Source organism: Gobio gobio, assembly GCF_949357685.1.
Source record: "Gobio gobio genome assembly, chromosome: 6".
Taxonomy (NCBI): domain Eukaryota; kingdom Metazoa; phylum Chordata; class Actinopteri; order Cypriniformes; family Gobionidae; genus Gobio; species Gobio gobio.
Genome location: NC_137102.1, coordinates 24,777,921 through 24,796,164, shown reverse-complemented (window position 1 = coordinate 24,796,164; position 18,244 = coordinate 24,777,921). Strand labels below are relative to the sequence as shown.

Sequence of the window (18,244 nt, the reverse complement as noted above, 5' to 3'; positions counted from 1 at the left end):
CCAGCCAAATTAATTATAGGTAGGACACTGGAAATCTGGCAATTAGATGTTTTAATAATGAAAATCATCTACATCTTGAGCTCAAACTTGACTTTTGACCCCTATTTTGAAGTTACTGTACTCTGCCTTTGTATTGTCAGCAAAAAGTGAGAAGTTACCAGGATAACCTGGCTCCTCTTGAGACTCCACTGCTTCACAACATAGTTAATAGGTTATGACAGCATTTGTGTCAGAGAACTGCCATTTCAAACTGCGTCTTTGGTTCACTGCAGTTTTAAGAAAAATCTTATCAATGATGTTGACTTATGAATTTGCTCATGGTTTGTCTTAAAGCATATTAAAAATACCGCATAGACATATAAACACATTTTCACAACAGGGGTCTTTAAAGCTTGGTTTATACTCGCCGCTTCCGCACAAGCGCGCATCAAAAATGATGTCATTGCGGAGTGGGTGGTAGTGCGCAAGACCCCATTTCTCGTAGCGGTGAGCAGCAAATTTTTTGTAACTTCCCGCACGGCTCTGCATTTGAAGATGCACGAGTTTGAGGTGAATCTAGCCGAGCATGACGTCTCATCACACCTGCACCCAGTTTGCACGTACAAATTAGTTGCTTATATTTACAAAATGAGCCTACAAAATGTACATGTGTACATACATTTTGTTCTAATGTCACAAGTAATAATATCAAGGTTTACTGAGTGTACTAAAATAAATATTGCCAAGATTCAAGATTCAAGATTCAAGAGTTTTATTTGTCACATACACAGTTATATACACAATATACAACTGGCAGTGAAATGTAAACAGGTCCGCTCCATGGACAGTGCAAATAACAGTTACAAGAAATTAAAATAGAAATAGAATAAAATTAGAATAAAAAGTATTAACATAAGTAGAATTATAAATAAATCAAGTAAAAGATAAAAATAGGAAATAAGATAAATAAAAATATAAAAAATATGTGGATATGATAAGTGAGATAAACTGTAGACTTAAAAATAAGTGGTTAACATAAAATATATATATATGTATATATAAAGAAGTATAATGTGCAAGGTTTATTACAGGTTGTTACGCAGTAACAATAGGAAAGTAAAGTGCAGTGCAATTGCAGTATGTGGATGTTAATGTTAAAAAACCGTATGTTTATGCGTGTGCGGGGTGAAGTGAAGTCACGTGACTGAGTTCAGGAGTCTGATGGCCTGGGGGAAGAAACTCCTCCTGAGTCTTTCAGTTTTTGCCATCAGGCTACGGAAGCGCTTACCAGATGGCAGCAGGGTGAAGTGAGAGTTTGCAGGGTGATTAATGTCTCTGATGATTTTGGTAGCTCTACCTCTGCAGCGTTTGGTGTAGATGTCCTGCAGAGACGGGAGAGCTGAGCCTGAGATGCGCTCGGATAAGCGCACCACTCTTTGCAGGGCTTTGCAGTCGTGACTGGTGCTGTTCCCGTACCACGCTGTGATGCACTGAGTCAGGACACTTTCTATCGCCCCTCGATAGAAAGTTTTCAGGATGGCTGGTGAAACCCTGAATTTCCTCAGCTGGCGCAGGTGGTACAGTCTTTGCCTGGCTTTTTTCACCTGTGTCTGGATGTGTGTAGTCCAGGTCAGATCCTCGGAGATGTTCACACCCAGGTATTTGAAGCTGCTCACTCTCTCTACCGGTGTCCCGCTGATCATGAGAGGGGAGTATGACCGATGCTGTCTCTTCCTGAAGTCCACAATCAGTTCTTTGGTCTTGTTAACGTTCAGAGAGAGACAGTTGTCCTGGCACCATGATGTCAGTTGCTCCACTTCGTCCAAGTATGCCGTCTCATTGTTGTTGGAGATGAGACCCAGGACAACAGTATCATCAGCAAACTTGATGATCGAGGTGGAGCGGTGTGTGGACAAACAGTCATGGGTGTAGAGAGAGTAGAGCAGGGGACTCAGCACACAGCCCTGTGGAGCTCCAACACTCAGGGTGATGGAGGTGGAGGTGAACTGGCCTACTCTCACCGCATGGGGTCTGCCAGTGAGGAAATCTTCTATCCAGAGGCAGAGAGAAGAATTCAGGCCTAGATCCAGGAGTTTGTGTGTTAGCTTAATGGGAACTATGGTGTTAAAGGCTGAGCTATAGTCAATAAATAGCAGCCTGACATAGTTCCCACTTTTGCTGTCGATGTGAGTGAGGCAGGAGTGAAGGACGTGAGAAATGGCATCTTCAGTCGATCTATTGGGACGATAGGCAAACTGAAGAGGGTCCAAAGTGTCAGGAATGGAGGAGCAAATGTTGTTTTTAATGAGTCTCTCAAAGACCTTCATGACTAAAGATGTGAGAGCCACTGGACGATAGTCATTTAGGCAAGAGGGTTTACTGATCTTAGGTACAGGGATGATGGAGGATCGTTTGAAGGAGGTGGGGACAACAGATGTAGCAAGGGACTCGTTGAATATGGATGTAAAGAGCCCTGCGAGCTGATCAGCACAGGACCGCAGAACACGACCTGAAATACCATCCGGCCCAGCAGCTTTCCTGACATCCACACGTTTGAGTGCCCTCCGAACCTCGTCCTCCGAGACAGAGATCACGTGACCGTTGCTGCTCTGAGGGACTCTCTCTGACGCGTCACTCGCCGGAGTCGCGCTGCCGCGATTACCATCAAAGCGAGCGTAGAAAGAGTTTAACTCGTTCACCAGCAACGGATCAGCTCTCACCTCTGCAGAGGATTTAGTTCCAAAAGCACAGATGGTTCTCAGTCCCTGCCACATCCGCCGGGAGTCGTTGAGTTGGAAATGAGATTCCACTCTGTCTTTATAGCGGAGTTTTGCGGCTTTAACGGCGCGCCGGAGGGCGTAACATGAAGCTTTGTACTCCCTCATATCCCCCGTTAGGAGACCGGCATTGTAAGCGGTGGTGCGCGAGTTTACTGCAGTGCGAATTGAACTGTCCACCCACGGTTTCTGATTAGGGAAGGACGTTATAGTTAATGTTTGTGTGGCTTGCTCTGTCAGTGTGTTGATAAAGCAGAGCGCCACTTCTGTGAACTCGCTGACGTCTTCAGAACTCGCGCGGAACATGTCCCAGTCGACGTCATCAAGAGCTGCCTGTAGCGTGATCTCTGAATGGGATGACCAGCGTTTGACTTCCCTCCTCACCGGGGGCTCTTGAACGAGCCTTTGTTTATATTCCGGTGTGAGGAAAATGGCGGCATGGTCCGATTTGCCAAAAGCTGGCTGTGAACGAGCTTTGTAGGCGTTCTTAAACGGAGAGTAGCAATGATCCAGTGTGTTTGCTCCTCGTGTGGGACAGGAGACATGCTGGTGAAAGTTTGGCAATACTTTCTTTAGGTTAGCTTTGTTAAAATCACCCGCGACGATGAAAGCAGCGTCGGGGTGTTTGTTTATGAAGCCGCTGGTCACATCATGGAGGGCAGATAAAGCCAGCCCCGTGTCTGCTTGTGGTGGAATATAAACGGCAGTGGAGATGACCGAGGAAAACTCCCTCGGCAGGTAGAAAGGCCGGCAAATGATAGTTAAATGTTCCAAGTGAGGCGAGCAGGATCGCGAAAGAATGGAGATGTTCCTAGGATCGCACCATTGCCACCTGTGTACATTACTTTTTCTCAGCGCTGTTTCCTGATTGGTTATAGAACAATTACTCAGTTGCCCTCTGTCGTTTCAAATAATAGTATAAACGCCTCGTCCGTTTGGGGAGGAGCACGCACAGTCAGCGGAGGCTGAGCGGAGCCAGGCGAAAGTATAAACAAGGCTTGATGACATTTAAATGTATGCATTTGGCAGATGCTTTTCTCCAAAACCACTTACAGTGCACTTATTATAGGGACAATCACCCCTGGAGCAACATGGAGTAAAGTGCCTTGCTCAAGGACACACTGGTGGTGACGACTGCTGGGATAACTTAACTTGAAAACCTTTATAGACAGTCTACTGTGAGTTCCAAGGTATATCGATGCCAAATGCTTTTCATGAAGCCATCAACTTGTATTATTTCAACTTATTTTTAAAACAATCATATTTGAAAAACTACATTACCCATGAAACAAAGAAAATTCCACCAATCACGAGTTGCGGCGAGCAAGTTGCGCCAAAAAAGTGAGACCGTAATAGAGTCGGTCGCACTATGCTGTCAAAATACTTACGTTTATTGGAATATATACATAGAAATACTTATGTAATTTGCAATGCTTCATGGGATTGTAGTTTTTTCCCCTCAATAAAGCGATTAAGTACCCTGTCTTGTACCTTTATCTGATTTTCAAAAAAAAATTTTGCTTTGTGATTCACCTCCTAGCTGGATGGTGTAGTTAAATGTAGTTAAAAATTTATGGAAAAAACAGGCTACTTCTGGAACCAATGACGCTGAAAAAGTGGGCGGGCACTAATGCACTCTTATAAGGCCACAATTTAATAATTGTTAATTGATAATAATTTGGTTTAGTGAAACAGCATATGCTGACCAAAATGACTGTTTACATTCACATCAAATCAGATATGTTTTTGTAGGGATGGGATGGTATGAAAATTTCATATCACGATTATAGTGACCAAAATTATCACGATTATCAATATTATCACGGTTTTGTTCAAATTAGATGAAAGTGCCTTAACTTGCCTTGCGTTCGCTATACAACAGTGAGTACAACAGAGACGACTCTGCAGATTTGAAGTTTTTCCCTACGTTTTAGGTTCAGACCGAATTGCCTCGATACTATCGAGTAAAAAGATCTTGTCGTTCGATACCAAATTTCGATACCTAAGGGGTTCATCTCGTTAGAGAGCCAATAAGCATGCAGCATGATTGGCTGTGGCAGAAAAACACTAGCTTAAGCCCAGGGACGCGGCTTGCACGGGCCAACGGAGCTGATTGCGGACACACTCAATGCTTGTGTTTATACCAAACGCGGCACAAGGACGGAACAAAACCTTGTCGGAGCCGTGATGCGCCGCAGACCTGTGCAGTGTAAATAGGGGGTAAGCGTCCCAACCCACATAGATGTGTTAAAAGTGTTAAACTAAAGAGCAGAAAGTTGCTCCGTATTCGACTGCAAGAAGAACTGCAGCGCGTCACATAAATGAAGCGAAACTCAGCATATAAAAACTAAAACAAATACTTTGATTATGTAATCCAAATGAAAGGTGCATTTCCCTCAATAGGCACGTGCGTGTTCACTACAGCGGAGATGAAGAGTCAGCATTGTCAACTTCATCTTTGCAGCCAAACACGGACTCAGAAAACACTAGTTTATTAATAATCAATTAAAATGAATGTCTCCTTGATATTTTTACATTTATAAACATTAGGCTACTTTTGCCAGTGCATTGCGGCCACCTTTATGTGCACTTGAGCGCGAGCCATTCTGCTCCCCAGTACCCTATGAGTATTTGAGTATGTAAAAAAAGACAACAAACTGAAAAAATAAAACCAAAGTTTGTTTTTAGGTAATGTGTAATATAATCTTGTTAAAACTGGAAAATGCAATTGGCAGGGTTTTTCCTACATTGAAATTTTTTTGGCGGCCGCCAAAACAAATTTTTGTCCCGCCAAAGCTTTATTTGATGAGTTATTGGGATTTATGAATGATGTAGAATAGATGCTGCGCTTGTAACTGAGTGACAGAGAGAACGATCAGAGCTCTCTGTCTTCAAAATAAGCATTCTTAGCTTTCTAATATTTCACATATTACGTTAATCAAAATCAAAAGGTCGGAAGACCGAATCCATGTTGCACGTGGTGCTATCAGACGATGTTTTCCTTTCATTACCGCTGGGTGTGAAATGCGCTCAAAAAACATTGACTGATTCTCTGACCAGCTGACATAAACCATACTTTCAATAAACGGGAAACAAATCCTATCCGGTTATGAAGTGTTTTCTGTGTGTTGACAAATCTTTCGCGATGTTCTAACAGACGGGATTCGCACACAACGCGTCTGCTAATGTCCGATTCGCCACCTAATGACTCCTTTGAACCGAATCATTTTAACACTGAACTCACGAATCAGTTGAATCGTTTACTCAGAACACATCTGAAGAGAACACGTGTGCTTACACAATTTAGCAAGAGTGGGTGTAAGAGTTGGTTGTAATTATTCACAGTCTTTCAGCTTATTTATGTTCATAATGTGTAGTAAAATAAATAGCCTATAAATCATTTAGTTTAGACTGGAGTGAGGTGAACCCAGAACAAAGTTGTTGTTAGCTAGCTGATCATTTTATGAAATTGTATATGGCAGAAAATTAGGCTATTTGTTCATTTTTTTATTACTACTTTTTAATATTGATATGATTATATACCAAAACAATTATCAGTAAATAGTGTAAAAATGAGGAACAAAACCAAACATCAAGGTATCCCACATGAAAAAATACTATAGTATATTATAGTATTTACTACACTTTGTTAATTTACTGTAGTATATTTACTATAGTACGGTTCAAAAACATTATAGTATTTACTAGAGTAGGCTAATTTTACTATAATATACTACAGTATTTTTTCATGTGAGATCAAAATAAGATAAGCAAAAGTTACAAACTTTCTTTGAATTTATGTAAAATGTATTGTCAGTATTGCGCTTGCAGATCACGTGGGTAGGGTACTTTTTTACTGTGCGTGCGTGCGTGTGTGTGTATGGATGACCATGTCTGTCAGCCACCACCGAAGACCATTTTTGACCCAGGAAAAACCCTGAATTGGTATCGCAAAAAGTATCGTTCAGGAACCGGTATCGAAGTCAAGGTATCGGTATCGATATTGAACATTTTTGAACGATACCCAGCCCTACACATACATACAGCCACAGAGTCAACATAACTGAGAATTTGTGAAAAATTCAGATGCAACAAGAGTCAGTTAGCTATCGCATTGTGGCTTTGTACATTTAAATCCAATCCCACTGTGAGGTACCTAAAAATCCCCAGCTTCATGTCTATTTAGTTGGGCTGTAACTCACCAGTCGGAGCAGGTACTGCAGAAGTCCACGGCGTTGTCCTGCGGGCAGTCCTGACAGTGCCACCGTGCACCCTGGATGGGCTCCATGCCACACAAGTCACACTGAGCGAGAATTACATGCAAACGTGAAAAAAAACAGCACAAACAAATTGGTGAACATGACAAAGAGTCACACTATGTTGTTATACAGTTGTCTAGGAAAGCCATGAAGAACTAGGGCTTTTATGGCTCTGTGAAAGAGTGACGGCTTTTATCGCTTAGAATATTCACTCAAAAAAGGTAATTTACACATCCTCATGTTGTTTCCAAGCCTGTACGACTTTCTTTCTCCCGCGGAACACAAGACAAGATACTGTCTATAATTTCTCAGCGTTTCATCACTCTTTAAAATATCTTTTTTTGTTTTCCGCACAAAAAAGTAAGTCACAGGTTTGTAATGACATGAGGGTGAAGTAAATTTCATTTCCAACAGAAATTATTTAAAAATCAGCATGGAGACGGACTAGTAAATGTTATGTGTACCTTATAGCCGACGTGCTGCATGAGAGCGCTCTCAGCCTGGATCTCCTGTAGTTTCTGTTTCTTGAGTTTCTTCAGTTCCATCAGCTCCTTGTACTCCGGCAGGTGCCTCAGCTCCACTGGCACCCCTTCCTCATCCTGAAACATCACAGCAGGGTCAGAACGCTACAGCGTACGGCCATTACCAGAAGCCAGTGATTATAGTTTATAAAGTTATAAATATGGATATTTTTCTTACATAAATGCATCACTTCACCATAGAAGTTATTTATGAACCAACTGGAGCCGTGTGGAGCACTTTTATGATGGATGGTGTGCTTTTTGGAGCTTCAAAATCTGAGTTACTATTCATTCCCATTATAAAGCTTGGAAGAGCCTGGACATTTTTTTTATATAACTCAGATTGTGTTTGGCTGAACGAATAATGTCATATACACCTAGGGTGCTTGAGGATGAATAAATTATAGAATAATTATAGAATAAATGTGGTCTTTTGTGGCTGTTCAAACACATTCGACCACATGAGCGTTTGCACTATGAAAGCAATCCTGTCTAATGTGTTTTCGACTACCTCTGGAAGTGCTTGAAAGTAGAAAAGTTCAAAACGTTTTAGACCCCGTTTAGGGGGTCTTTTAGGGATTATCACAAAGTGTTAGCAGATATTAAGCAGACAGTCTACTAATAACGGTCTACAAAAAGTGTGAATGACACATTTTGTTATTTTTTTTAGGTCAGGTAGGGGATACATTTTCTGATCCGGTTCTCCCCTCATTTCCTGATATCTCTTCAATGTCACAATATAAATAAAATGTAAATGTGACAATTAATCCAAGTATTATCAGAAACTTTTCCCAAATAATTATAATATTTTTGAGCCGACAAATAATTAGAAAATATTTACATTTCACTGTCAGTTAGTCACAACAGAGATAGTGTGAAATTAACTGTCTTAAGAGTATTTATATGGCATTAATAAAACTACAATATAGACTAAAGTTCAAAAGATTGGTGTCTGTCTTCTTTTTTTTTTTTTTGAAAGAAGTCTTTTATTCTCACCAAGGCTGCATTTAATCGATCAAAAATACAATAAAACAGTAACATTGTAAAATATTTTTCACAATATAAAACAACAGTTTTCTATTTCAATACATTTTAAAATGTAATTTATTCCTGTGACGCAAAACTGAATTTTCAGTGTCATTACTCGAGTCTTCAGTGTCACGATACTTCAGAAATCATTGTAATATGATGATTTGATGCATTTCTTATTATATCATCAATGTTGAAAACTGCTGTGCTGCTTAATGTTTTTGTGAAAACTTAATTTTTTTTAGTTCTGTGAAGAATAGAAAGTTCCATATAGAAAGAACAACATTTATTTAAAATAAAAATATTTTGTACCATCATAAATGTCTTTACTGTAACTTTTCATCAATTTAATACATCCTTGCTATACTCAAAATTAATTTGTGTCATTTTATTACTGCAGGTGTGATCACTGTCTGCATGATCACCACAGCAATACAAATCAACATTGCAATGTAATAATGACAATTTAAATGGGTTTAGGTTATTGAATGGAAAAGCTAAAAGTGCAACTGCTAGACCCTTAAGATCGGCTGAATGGATTTGAAAACGCTAAAACTCAACTGTTTAACTATAGGGGAGTTGGAAAATGAGTCTATTTTCAAAAATAGTGGAGTGTTCCTTTAATTCCCAATCTTTCCATGCAGGCTTCAGGGCTTGTGATGTCATGATTTGTAGTAAGTCTATATTTGGTGCATGTAAGGTTCACTGATGATTGGTTATGCTCTCTGCAGGGTCTGCTGACCAGTGTCGCGTAAAGGTTACATATCAGAGACAGAGAAAATGTCAAGCCACTGCAGTCAGTTCACAGTCGCTCAACACACAGTTCAGCCGAGGAGACGCAAACATCGAGTCGTCTCTAATGATTTTGGCAGCAGTGCTTGTCAAAAGGCAGCACATCATTATCAAATGATCAAACATCAAGCAATCCCAACTGTGGAAATGCCAGTTTGCAGTCTTTAATGGATTTCCTGTTTGAGAAAGGCCATCATATGTTTGCCAGAGGGGAAGAACGGAAGTCACTATGATGAAACAAATGGCTTGAAACAGAAAACATGGCTTTCAAATGAGAAACATTTTTTTTTTTCATCCATCGATTTCGCGTATTTATTTTTCCATTCTCCGCTTCTAAATCAATTTGCTTGGATATGATAAATTAAACGCTGGCTTTCACTTGTTAAATCACACATGCATTACTCTGATGATTAGTGACCGATCAATAACAGCCCACCCTGAAGTGGGAGCTCTCTGATTTAACTGGAGTTGAACTGGAACTGACCGAATCATCCGCGCTGTTATCCTGGAGGCTGTTGAAGTAGTGAGAACGCTCGTCCTCATCATCCATGTAGACGGGCGGCTCGTATGAGGTGAGGAACGTTGAGGGCCTGTACAGGTGTTTATTGAGGTGGTGCTGTCGCTTACTGGAGGCCTGCAATTACAGACAACATGCCCTGCCATTAAATATGCACTAATGAAGCATTTTAAAAGTAATTGTATGATAAAACTTTACTGTTTACTGTTCAAAAAGTTTGAGATCAGTAAGATTTTTTTCAAACAAATGCTGTTCTGTTCTGCAGTGATGCATTAAATTGATCAAAAGTGACAGTAAAGACATTATCACAAAATATTTCCATTTCATGTAAATGCTGTTCCTTACGATATTGATGACCGTTAAAATTAATCATCACAGTCTGTGAAAAGGGTCTATTTGGCAATGGACCTAAGATGAAAGAAGCTTCCTTTGACAACAGAATGAATCTGCTTGTCAAATAATAAGTCTGAATCAAAGATACCGCCTAGGTTCTTTACTCTGTCGTGCAATGTTAGAGAAAGGGAGCCTAATTGATTTTCAATATTAGCGATACACAATGAAGATCCAAATGCAATCGCCTCAATGCCCATTTAGCTTTAGGACAATTTCTGACATCCACAATTTCACTTCCTCCACACAGGAAATCAGGTTTGTGATGGGAGTTTCCATTGCTGGACTTGACAGGAAGATAAAATTGTGTATCGTCCGCATAACAGTGATAAGAGATATAATATTTCTGAAAGACAGAGCCAAGAGGAAACGTGTATAGAGAGAAAAGCAGAGGACTCAAAATGGAGCCCTGCATGTGATCAATGTTGAAGATGAGTTGTGCTTACCAATATTAACTGAAAATGTTTGACCCTTGAGATATGAGGAAAACCAACTTACTGCAACCCCCTGGATGCCAACCACTCTCTCCAGGTGATTTAATAACATGGAGTGATCTATTGTGTCAAATGCTGCGCTGAGATCTAAGAGAATTAAGATGACCCCATCTCCAGAATGCAAGGAGCACAATATATAATTTGTCACTTTTAACAAAGCAGTCTCAGTACTATGAAATGTCCTAAATCCTGATAGAAATGTATCGGGCATGTTACAGTCAGTCAAATAAAAAAAGCTGTAAATAAATTACCTTTTCCAGAATTGGAGATTTGGAGATAAATTGCAATTTAGAAATAGGCCTATAATTATTTAGAATGTCAGGGTGCAGATTTGTTTTTTTTTCAGTAGAGGCTGCACCACAGCATGTTTAACCACTCCGCTGATCAGAGCGCTATTTATTATGGCCAAAATGATGGGGGCAACCGGTCTGCAGAGATTCAAATAAAACAAAACTATGATCAGAAATTCCAGATTCCAACACCTCGAGTTTGATCACATGTCATGAAAGCCTGAGGTTAAAGGAGCACTCCGCTTTTTTGAGAATAGGCTCATTTTCCAACTCCCCTAGAGTTAAACAGTCGAGTTTTACTGTTTTCGAATCCATTCAGCCGATATCTGGGTCTGGCGGTAGCACTTTTAACTTAGCGAAGCATATATCATTGAATCTGATTAGACCGTTAGCTCAAAAATGACCAAAGAGTTTCGATATTTTTCCTATTTAAAACTTGACTCTTCTGTAATTGAAAATTAAAAGTTGCAATTTTCTAGGCTGATATGGCTAGGAACTATACTCTCATTCCTGCGTAATAATCAAGGAACTTTGCTGCTGCTGTACCATGGGTGCAGCAGGCGCAATGATATTACAATTTTATTACAAATGTCCAAACAACACGGCTAAAAACTATGGGTGATCGGGCTTTTTCTTCTTTGGCTCCTAAGTTGTGGAATTCCCTGCCCTCTGAGATTAGGAATGCAGAATCCCTTAGTGTTTTTAAATCTTTACTTAAAACATATTATTTTAGGATAGCTTTTATGTGATTAATTTGTCTATTTTGTTTATTTTTTACTGCCTGCAATGTTATGTGTTTTTTAATTCATATTTTTATGTAAAGTGCTTTGAGATGTAACATTTAAAGGCGCTATATAAAATAAAGTTTATTATTATTATTATTATTACGCAGAGCCTGAAAATAGGCTAACTTCCGTAAACATAGCCAACGTGACAGGGAGCATGCTGGGGACTATTTTCAGGTGCTGCGTAATATCGGCTGAATGAATATAAATGAATATTAAACTCAACCGTTTATTTCTAGGGGAGTAGGAAAATTAGCCTATTTTTTTTTTAAAGTGGAGTGTTCCTTTAATAACAGATCAAAGGTATGACCTTTTATGCGAGTAGGATCTGAAACTAGCTGCATCAAACGACAGGAATCCACCATACACAGAAATCCCTTGACTAAAGGTTGTGATTAACAGCAAATGTGAATGTTGTGGTACCAATGTTGAAAAAACTCTGAAAATTCAGCAATGAAGTCCTTATCATATTTAGGTGTTCTATAGATGAGTGCACAGAACATGGGAGAGGTTTCAATAAACTTCATTAGCGGCACTTCAAAAGATGTAAAAGTCAGTTCTGCTAAAAGGGGCGACATCCCAGGCCTTTAGCCAGGTCTCTGTCAAGAATAAAAAGCTCAAGTCCCTGGAGATAAAACAGTCATTCAAAATAAAAGTTTTATTTGAAAGTGATCTGGCATTGAGTAGTGCAAACGTAACCGGAGAGGAGGCTAGAGTTGTTGAAGAAGTTGACAGTTTGTATGAATGCGCATTCTAGCGAGTGATTGTGGTCAAGGTTGATACCGCCCTTCCCAGCCACTAGCTTGTTGGCATAGTGACGAGTAGTTGACCAGAATGAGGGGATGCAGTTATTAAAGACATGGCTGGTATGAGAGTTCTCGTAGATACGATGAGATCCCAGATGAACATAATGGGGCCGACGCGTGATTCCTAAAAAGGGAACAGAGTTCATATGTTTCTGCGGACAGATGAGAGTTTGAATTCAGGCGTAAGAGTTACGAGGCAGTATAAAAATACATCCTGTTTGTGCTGATGCACGGCCGAGCGGACAAATCAAGTGGGAATATCGAGATAAAAGGCCAGTTAGTTAAAACAATGGAAAAATAAAAACAAAAAAGCCAGAACCAACCCATTTACACAAACTGGCTCAAATTAAACAAAACTATAATCAGAAAGATTCCGGATTCCAACACCTCAAGATTGATCTTAGCAGGCTTTCCTGGAAGGAGGAGAGCATGTAATCCCACAGCATCTAAGTAGTCGTACAGGGAATGTCCCACAGAAGACCCGTAAAACACAGCAGACGGTAAAACAACACACCGGAGAGCAGCGGCAGACAAGCACTCCAGCGTACACTCAACCGGAATTGGTCGGATCAGAGGTGCAAGTCTGAAGCAAACGTGTTTTGTAATACAATATGAACGCAATAAGTGCATTGTACTTATTATTTTGATGCAAGTACATAGTAGTTAAGGCCACCTAATATAAAGTGGGACCCAAACATTATATTCGATTTTTCATTTCAATATTTGATTAAAAAAAAATAAAAAAAATGCACAGATTATTCCTGGTGGAACATTTGAAAAAACATCCATTAAAGAACTTTCTGTGTAAAAACTTTCATTATATTTATTATAAAAAGACCAATTTACCTTTTTGCTGTACATGCACACATTGGGTGTTCTGCCTGGTACTGGGATACCAGCTTTTGTCAGTTTTATGAAATATTTCTGTACCCTGCTAGCAACCTGTGAAGAAGAAGAACAAAGATTTGGTAAACAAAAAGAGCTTGCCCTAAATTCCCTGGTTAAGCTTTCCTACCATGGCTTGTAAGATTAGTGAAAAAGACAACTGGGTATATGCATGATTTTCAAAATCAAATGTAAGGCTTTTTAAGACCAGCACAAATACAATTACTACATGTTCAGAGTCTCTTGTAAGATTAGTGAAAAAGACAACTGGGTATGTGCATGATTTTCAAAATCAAATGTAAGGCTTTTTAAGACCAGCACAAATAAAATAAAATAAAATAAAATAATTACCAAATGAGCAGTAGGGCAATGTATGTAGGTTAACATATTAAACTATAAAATGACTGTAAAAACATGATTTACAGTTCAAATACAGGTTCACACAATAACAAAACGTTTAATAAAAATGATAAACCACACATTTCAGCCTTTAAACCAGGATTTAAGAAAAAGGATGAGTAAAAAGTATCAATTATATTCAATATCATACAATCTTAATTGTTTAGATTTTTAGAATGCACATTAGCTGTAAAAATACGGTTCGATTTTCGCTTTGGTCTGAACAAAAACAGCAGACAAACTGATTGAAAATGCAAATTCATTCTCTGACAGTAGGTGGTGCTTATGGAATGGCAGAAATACAGTGGTTACTCTGGTAACCCCGGTATACAAAGCTACTTAATTAAGCATTATACGGAGTTAAGATTAAACTTTTCTGGAGACAGCTCGGAGATACATTCATATAAAAACACCAGCATTTTGACTTTTAATTGTGAAGCGTTCATATTTTTATTTCATGAAATCCTAGCCTTGTTTAATCATCACATTAAGCCATATCGTTATTCCTGTTTTTCTGTCGCCAAATTTAAGACCTCTTGAAAATATAATTAATAATTTTCTTATACCATTTAAGGTATTTAAGACTTTTTATGGCCTTAAATTGGGTAAAACTAAATTGAAGATGTTTTAAGGACTTGTGGGAACCTTATAAATAATAGAGTCTCCATTAAATGGAGCTGTAAGGATATTAATCGGATGACTGCTTTACTGAGCAGAGAAAAGTTGACTAGAGACTTGAATGGCCATCAAACTTCAGAGAGGGTGACGGTGTAGAGCAGGGCTTGAAGACGCACCTGTTTGGCGGTCCTGTTGCCAAGTTCATCTGCGATCTTCTGCCAGCGTTTAGACTCGATCTCCTCAGGTGGGAACTTTAAAAGCAGCTGCTCCAACTTTTTCTACAAGATTCACGAGATGTGAAGCCAAACCTTACAGCTCAAGAGCTACACAAAACTGTTCAGTAAAATGTACAATGTACAATCTAGTATACAACAATTAACTTCAGTCCGATAATATTGCATGGACAAGTAGCTTTCTAAGAGTGCTAACAACTGTTGGGACATTAAACTATTCTCAGTTGTTTGTCATAAAAGTTCACGCCCACTAAGAGCTCCTGGGTAGCTTCATACCTGCTCCTCAACAGTCCACAGCTGGTTGAATGTGTCAGGTTTGTTCTGGTTGCACAGCCTCCCTCTGATCAACTGTACAAATACAATCAGTCAGAAAAAGCAAAAAACAAACATAGACATTAACGTTTTGATGTTATATTAAAATGATAATGGCAACTCCATTTTTCTCCATAGGGAAATTGATTTTAAACAATTTAAAAACCTTGCTATGCTTTTGCTTAAGCCATCAGTTCGCATTATTTCAACTTCATTTTTAAATTAACCCTTTGACGTGTACGATCAGACCGGTGTGTTTAGAACGCTCAGTGCATCACATGATCAACTGCAAAATTCAAATGAGCTTTTGTGCTTTGGCTGGCGCTGAGCCAGAGACAGACGTGCTCAACACATATCACAGCTATTCAGTGTTTTCAACAACATAAGGCTTCAGACATTTTAAATATACAGAAGTACTAGCAAAAAAATACATTTATAGTTTGTAAAATACACACCGATGCCTACGGAAGTGGCAATAACAATCCTTTCAATTGTAAATTGACGAGGTGTTTTATTTTTATCAGACACACATTGTATAGGTAACTAACTATATAATTTACTCTATTCTTCTCACACTTTACCGGCCTTACTTTCATGTATTTCGGGAGAAGTGGATGAATGTTGTAAATCCGACAGATATGATTCTCTGAATTGCAGAGCAAACTTACATGGCGGCGCCCATCATGTGTTATATATCAACTAACATGATCGTTATGAAGGTTTTTAAACAACAAAACATTTAACTACCGGTAAACGTATTTGAGAATCGAAATATCAGATAGTTGATGAAATACTACAAACAAGTCTGTGAATATTTTGAATAAAAAAAAGAAAAGCTGCTATATGGCTGTGGTGTGTCACGTGACAAGCATAATGCATCACCATAGAAATAATAAAGTGATATATTCTAAAATAATGGTGGCCTTAAAAAAAAAAAAAAACGCTGAGGGTGGGGGCGGTCAGCAAGAATATTTTAAACTTACATGTGAAAGGTAATCGTGATTAACAGCAGAATTTGTGGTGAAAACTACATTACCCATGATGCTATAAAGAGAATTACACCAATTAATGCATCACGGTGACCAAATTACACCAAAAGAGCCCTTAGCTCCGCCCACTCCAATGAAGCACTGCGAATAATGTAATTAAGTAGTTCTCCCTATGCTCTCAAAATACTTATATGTTTGTAGATATATGCATATTTTGCAATAAACTAATCTTAAAGGGTTAGTTCACACAAATTATTTAATTACCCTCATGTTGTTCCAAACCTGTATTAGTTTCTTTACTTCCAGAAAGTGTTTGTAACCAGACAGTTGACGGCACCCATTGACTTCCTTTGTATCGTTTCCCCTAATATGACAACTGTCTGGTTACCAACATTCTTCAAAATATCTTCTTTTGTGTTCAATAGAAGAAAGAAACTCATACAGGTTTGGAACAACTTGAGGGTGAGTAAATAATGTTTTATATCCTTATTAATGAATAATTTAAAATTTCTTCATCGTTTTTAATTCAATTACGTGATTCGCAATGCTTCATAGGATTGTAGTTCTTACCCTCACTAATGCCTGTACTCAATCTTGTACCTTTGTATTTTTGTCTGACTTTCACCTTTTTTTTGTTGCTTCAAATCAAAGTTTGTAATGTTATGATTCCCATAACCTGTCAAACCTCATGGCTTGTAACACTTTAATGGAGACTTGTTTTTAAAAATCCCTATGGGAAAAATGAATGAAAAAATACTTCCAGAAGCAAAGTTAAGTAGCACTAAAAAAAAACACACTGTTGCACTCTATTGGCAACTGGATTGAATAATGAGATCTACTAAAATTACTTTATCTACCGAGAGACCAATGGAAATGCTTTAAATTTCTTGGTTTCCATAGATACCATCTTTTCTCTACATGGGTTGTATGCATGAACATGGGCATACTGAACAAAATAGATGGAAATAACTGACTGGCTTGAAAGCTAGTTTGTTTGAACACAGTGTGTCTCAATGTTTTTTCCTGGTCTGCTTTATGAAAGAGCTATGTTTTTACAGTCATTTGTCATCAGCACGCTTGCAGTCCATTCCATGTTGAAATGTTAAAGCAGAATGAATATGAATGGAGATAGGGAAGGGAAGATGTTGTGCATGCAGAACACATCTGAGTTCATGTCCTAGGGCTAAAGCACATATATAACAAGAAATATGTCAAGTTAAATGTTAGGGCTTGATCTTATTATGTATCGGATGCAGCGGTGTGTGATGAAACATGGTGAAATCGTAGGTCATAGGGAAAAAATTTGCAAAGCATAAAAGAGAATCTGTAACCAGGCTTTCCTCTACAAAACAAAACATGGAGGTTCATAGAGTCAAGATGGTGCAAATGATTACAGAATACAAATGACGGTAATCTGAGATTACCTGAGTTCTGCTACTGGACATGCTATGTTCTGGACCGTCACTTGACGGCAGGGAGGAGGAGTAGACGGATGAGGAGTCTCCCTCCTTCTTGGAATCCACAGGACTTTTTGGTCGAGCAGGCAACCCCACTACAGAAAGACAAAAAGAGTTTTAATTCAGGCATAATTCCCAATAGTTTACGTGTTGGTATCATACAGGGCCATAACCACCATAGGCATTAAGGGGGACAAGTCCCCCCCAAACTACTGGAAATGGGCAAATTGTCCCCCTCAAAATTTGATATTTCTTAATGCTGCTCTCCATTACACACCACTCTGTTTGTTGTTAGGATGGGAGACCTCAGGGGTCTAATAGCATCAAAATGATGGCCAATCAGCTCAAAGAAGACAGGGCTTAAAATTCACTGAAGATGAGTGTTTCAAAGTGGCACTTTTAGTTTTTTCAGTGAAAGAGTGCATTCATGGTAAAATATAAGAAGCTAAACATTTAATATTTGACAACTGTTTTACGATGAAATGACCCATGACAGGTGTAATGACCCACAGTAACATTCAGTGATGCAAACTACTCACATTTTATAATGTAATTATGCTATTTTGAATTGAAAATATGCAAACACTTAAATTATGTCATTCATAACCGAATGTGCTGAGACAAGAATGTTTTTTTTGTACATTTTTGACATATTAGACATACTAATAAGAGTGAATGTGTGAATATTTTTAAATAAAATATTATTTGCAGA

The 18,244-nt window shown here is 38.7% G+C and overlaps 1 protein-coding gene across 1 annotated transcript in view; it reads right to left on the bottom strand.

Moving 5' to 3' along the window:
* Positions 1 to 18,244, bottom strand: part of zzz3 (zinc finger, ZZ-type containing 3) — a 47,613-nt gene that overhangs the window by 2,941 nt on the left and 26,428 nt on the right. Inside the window, exons 5-11 of the mRNA XM_079819778.1 lie at positions 17,500 to 17,627; positions 15,051 to 15,122; positions 14,718 to 14,819; positions 13,486 to 13,581; positions 9,842 to 9,991; positions 7,480 to 7,614; positions 6,959 to 7,059 (exon numbers count right to left, since the gene is read on the bottom strand). Coding sequence (XP_079675904.1) covers positions 6,959 to 7,059; positions 7,480 to 7,614; positions 9,842 to 9,991; positions 13,486 to 13,581; positions 14,718 to 14,819; positions 15,051 to 15,122; positions 17,500 to 17,627 — 784 coding nt within the window. The remainder of the gene's footprint in view (positions 1 to 6,958; positions 7,060 to 7,479; positions 7,615 to 9,841; positions 9,992 to 13,485; positions 13,582 to 14,717; positions 14,820 to 15,050; positions 15,123 to 17,499; positions 17,628 to 18,244) is intronic.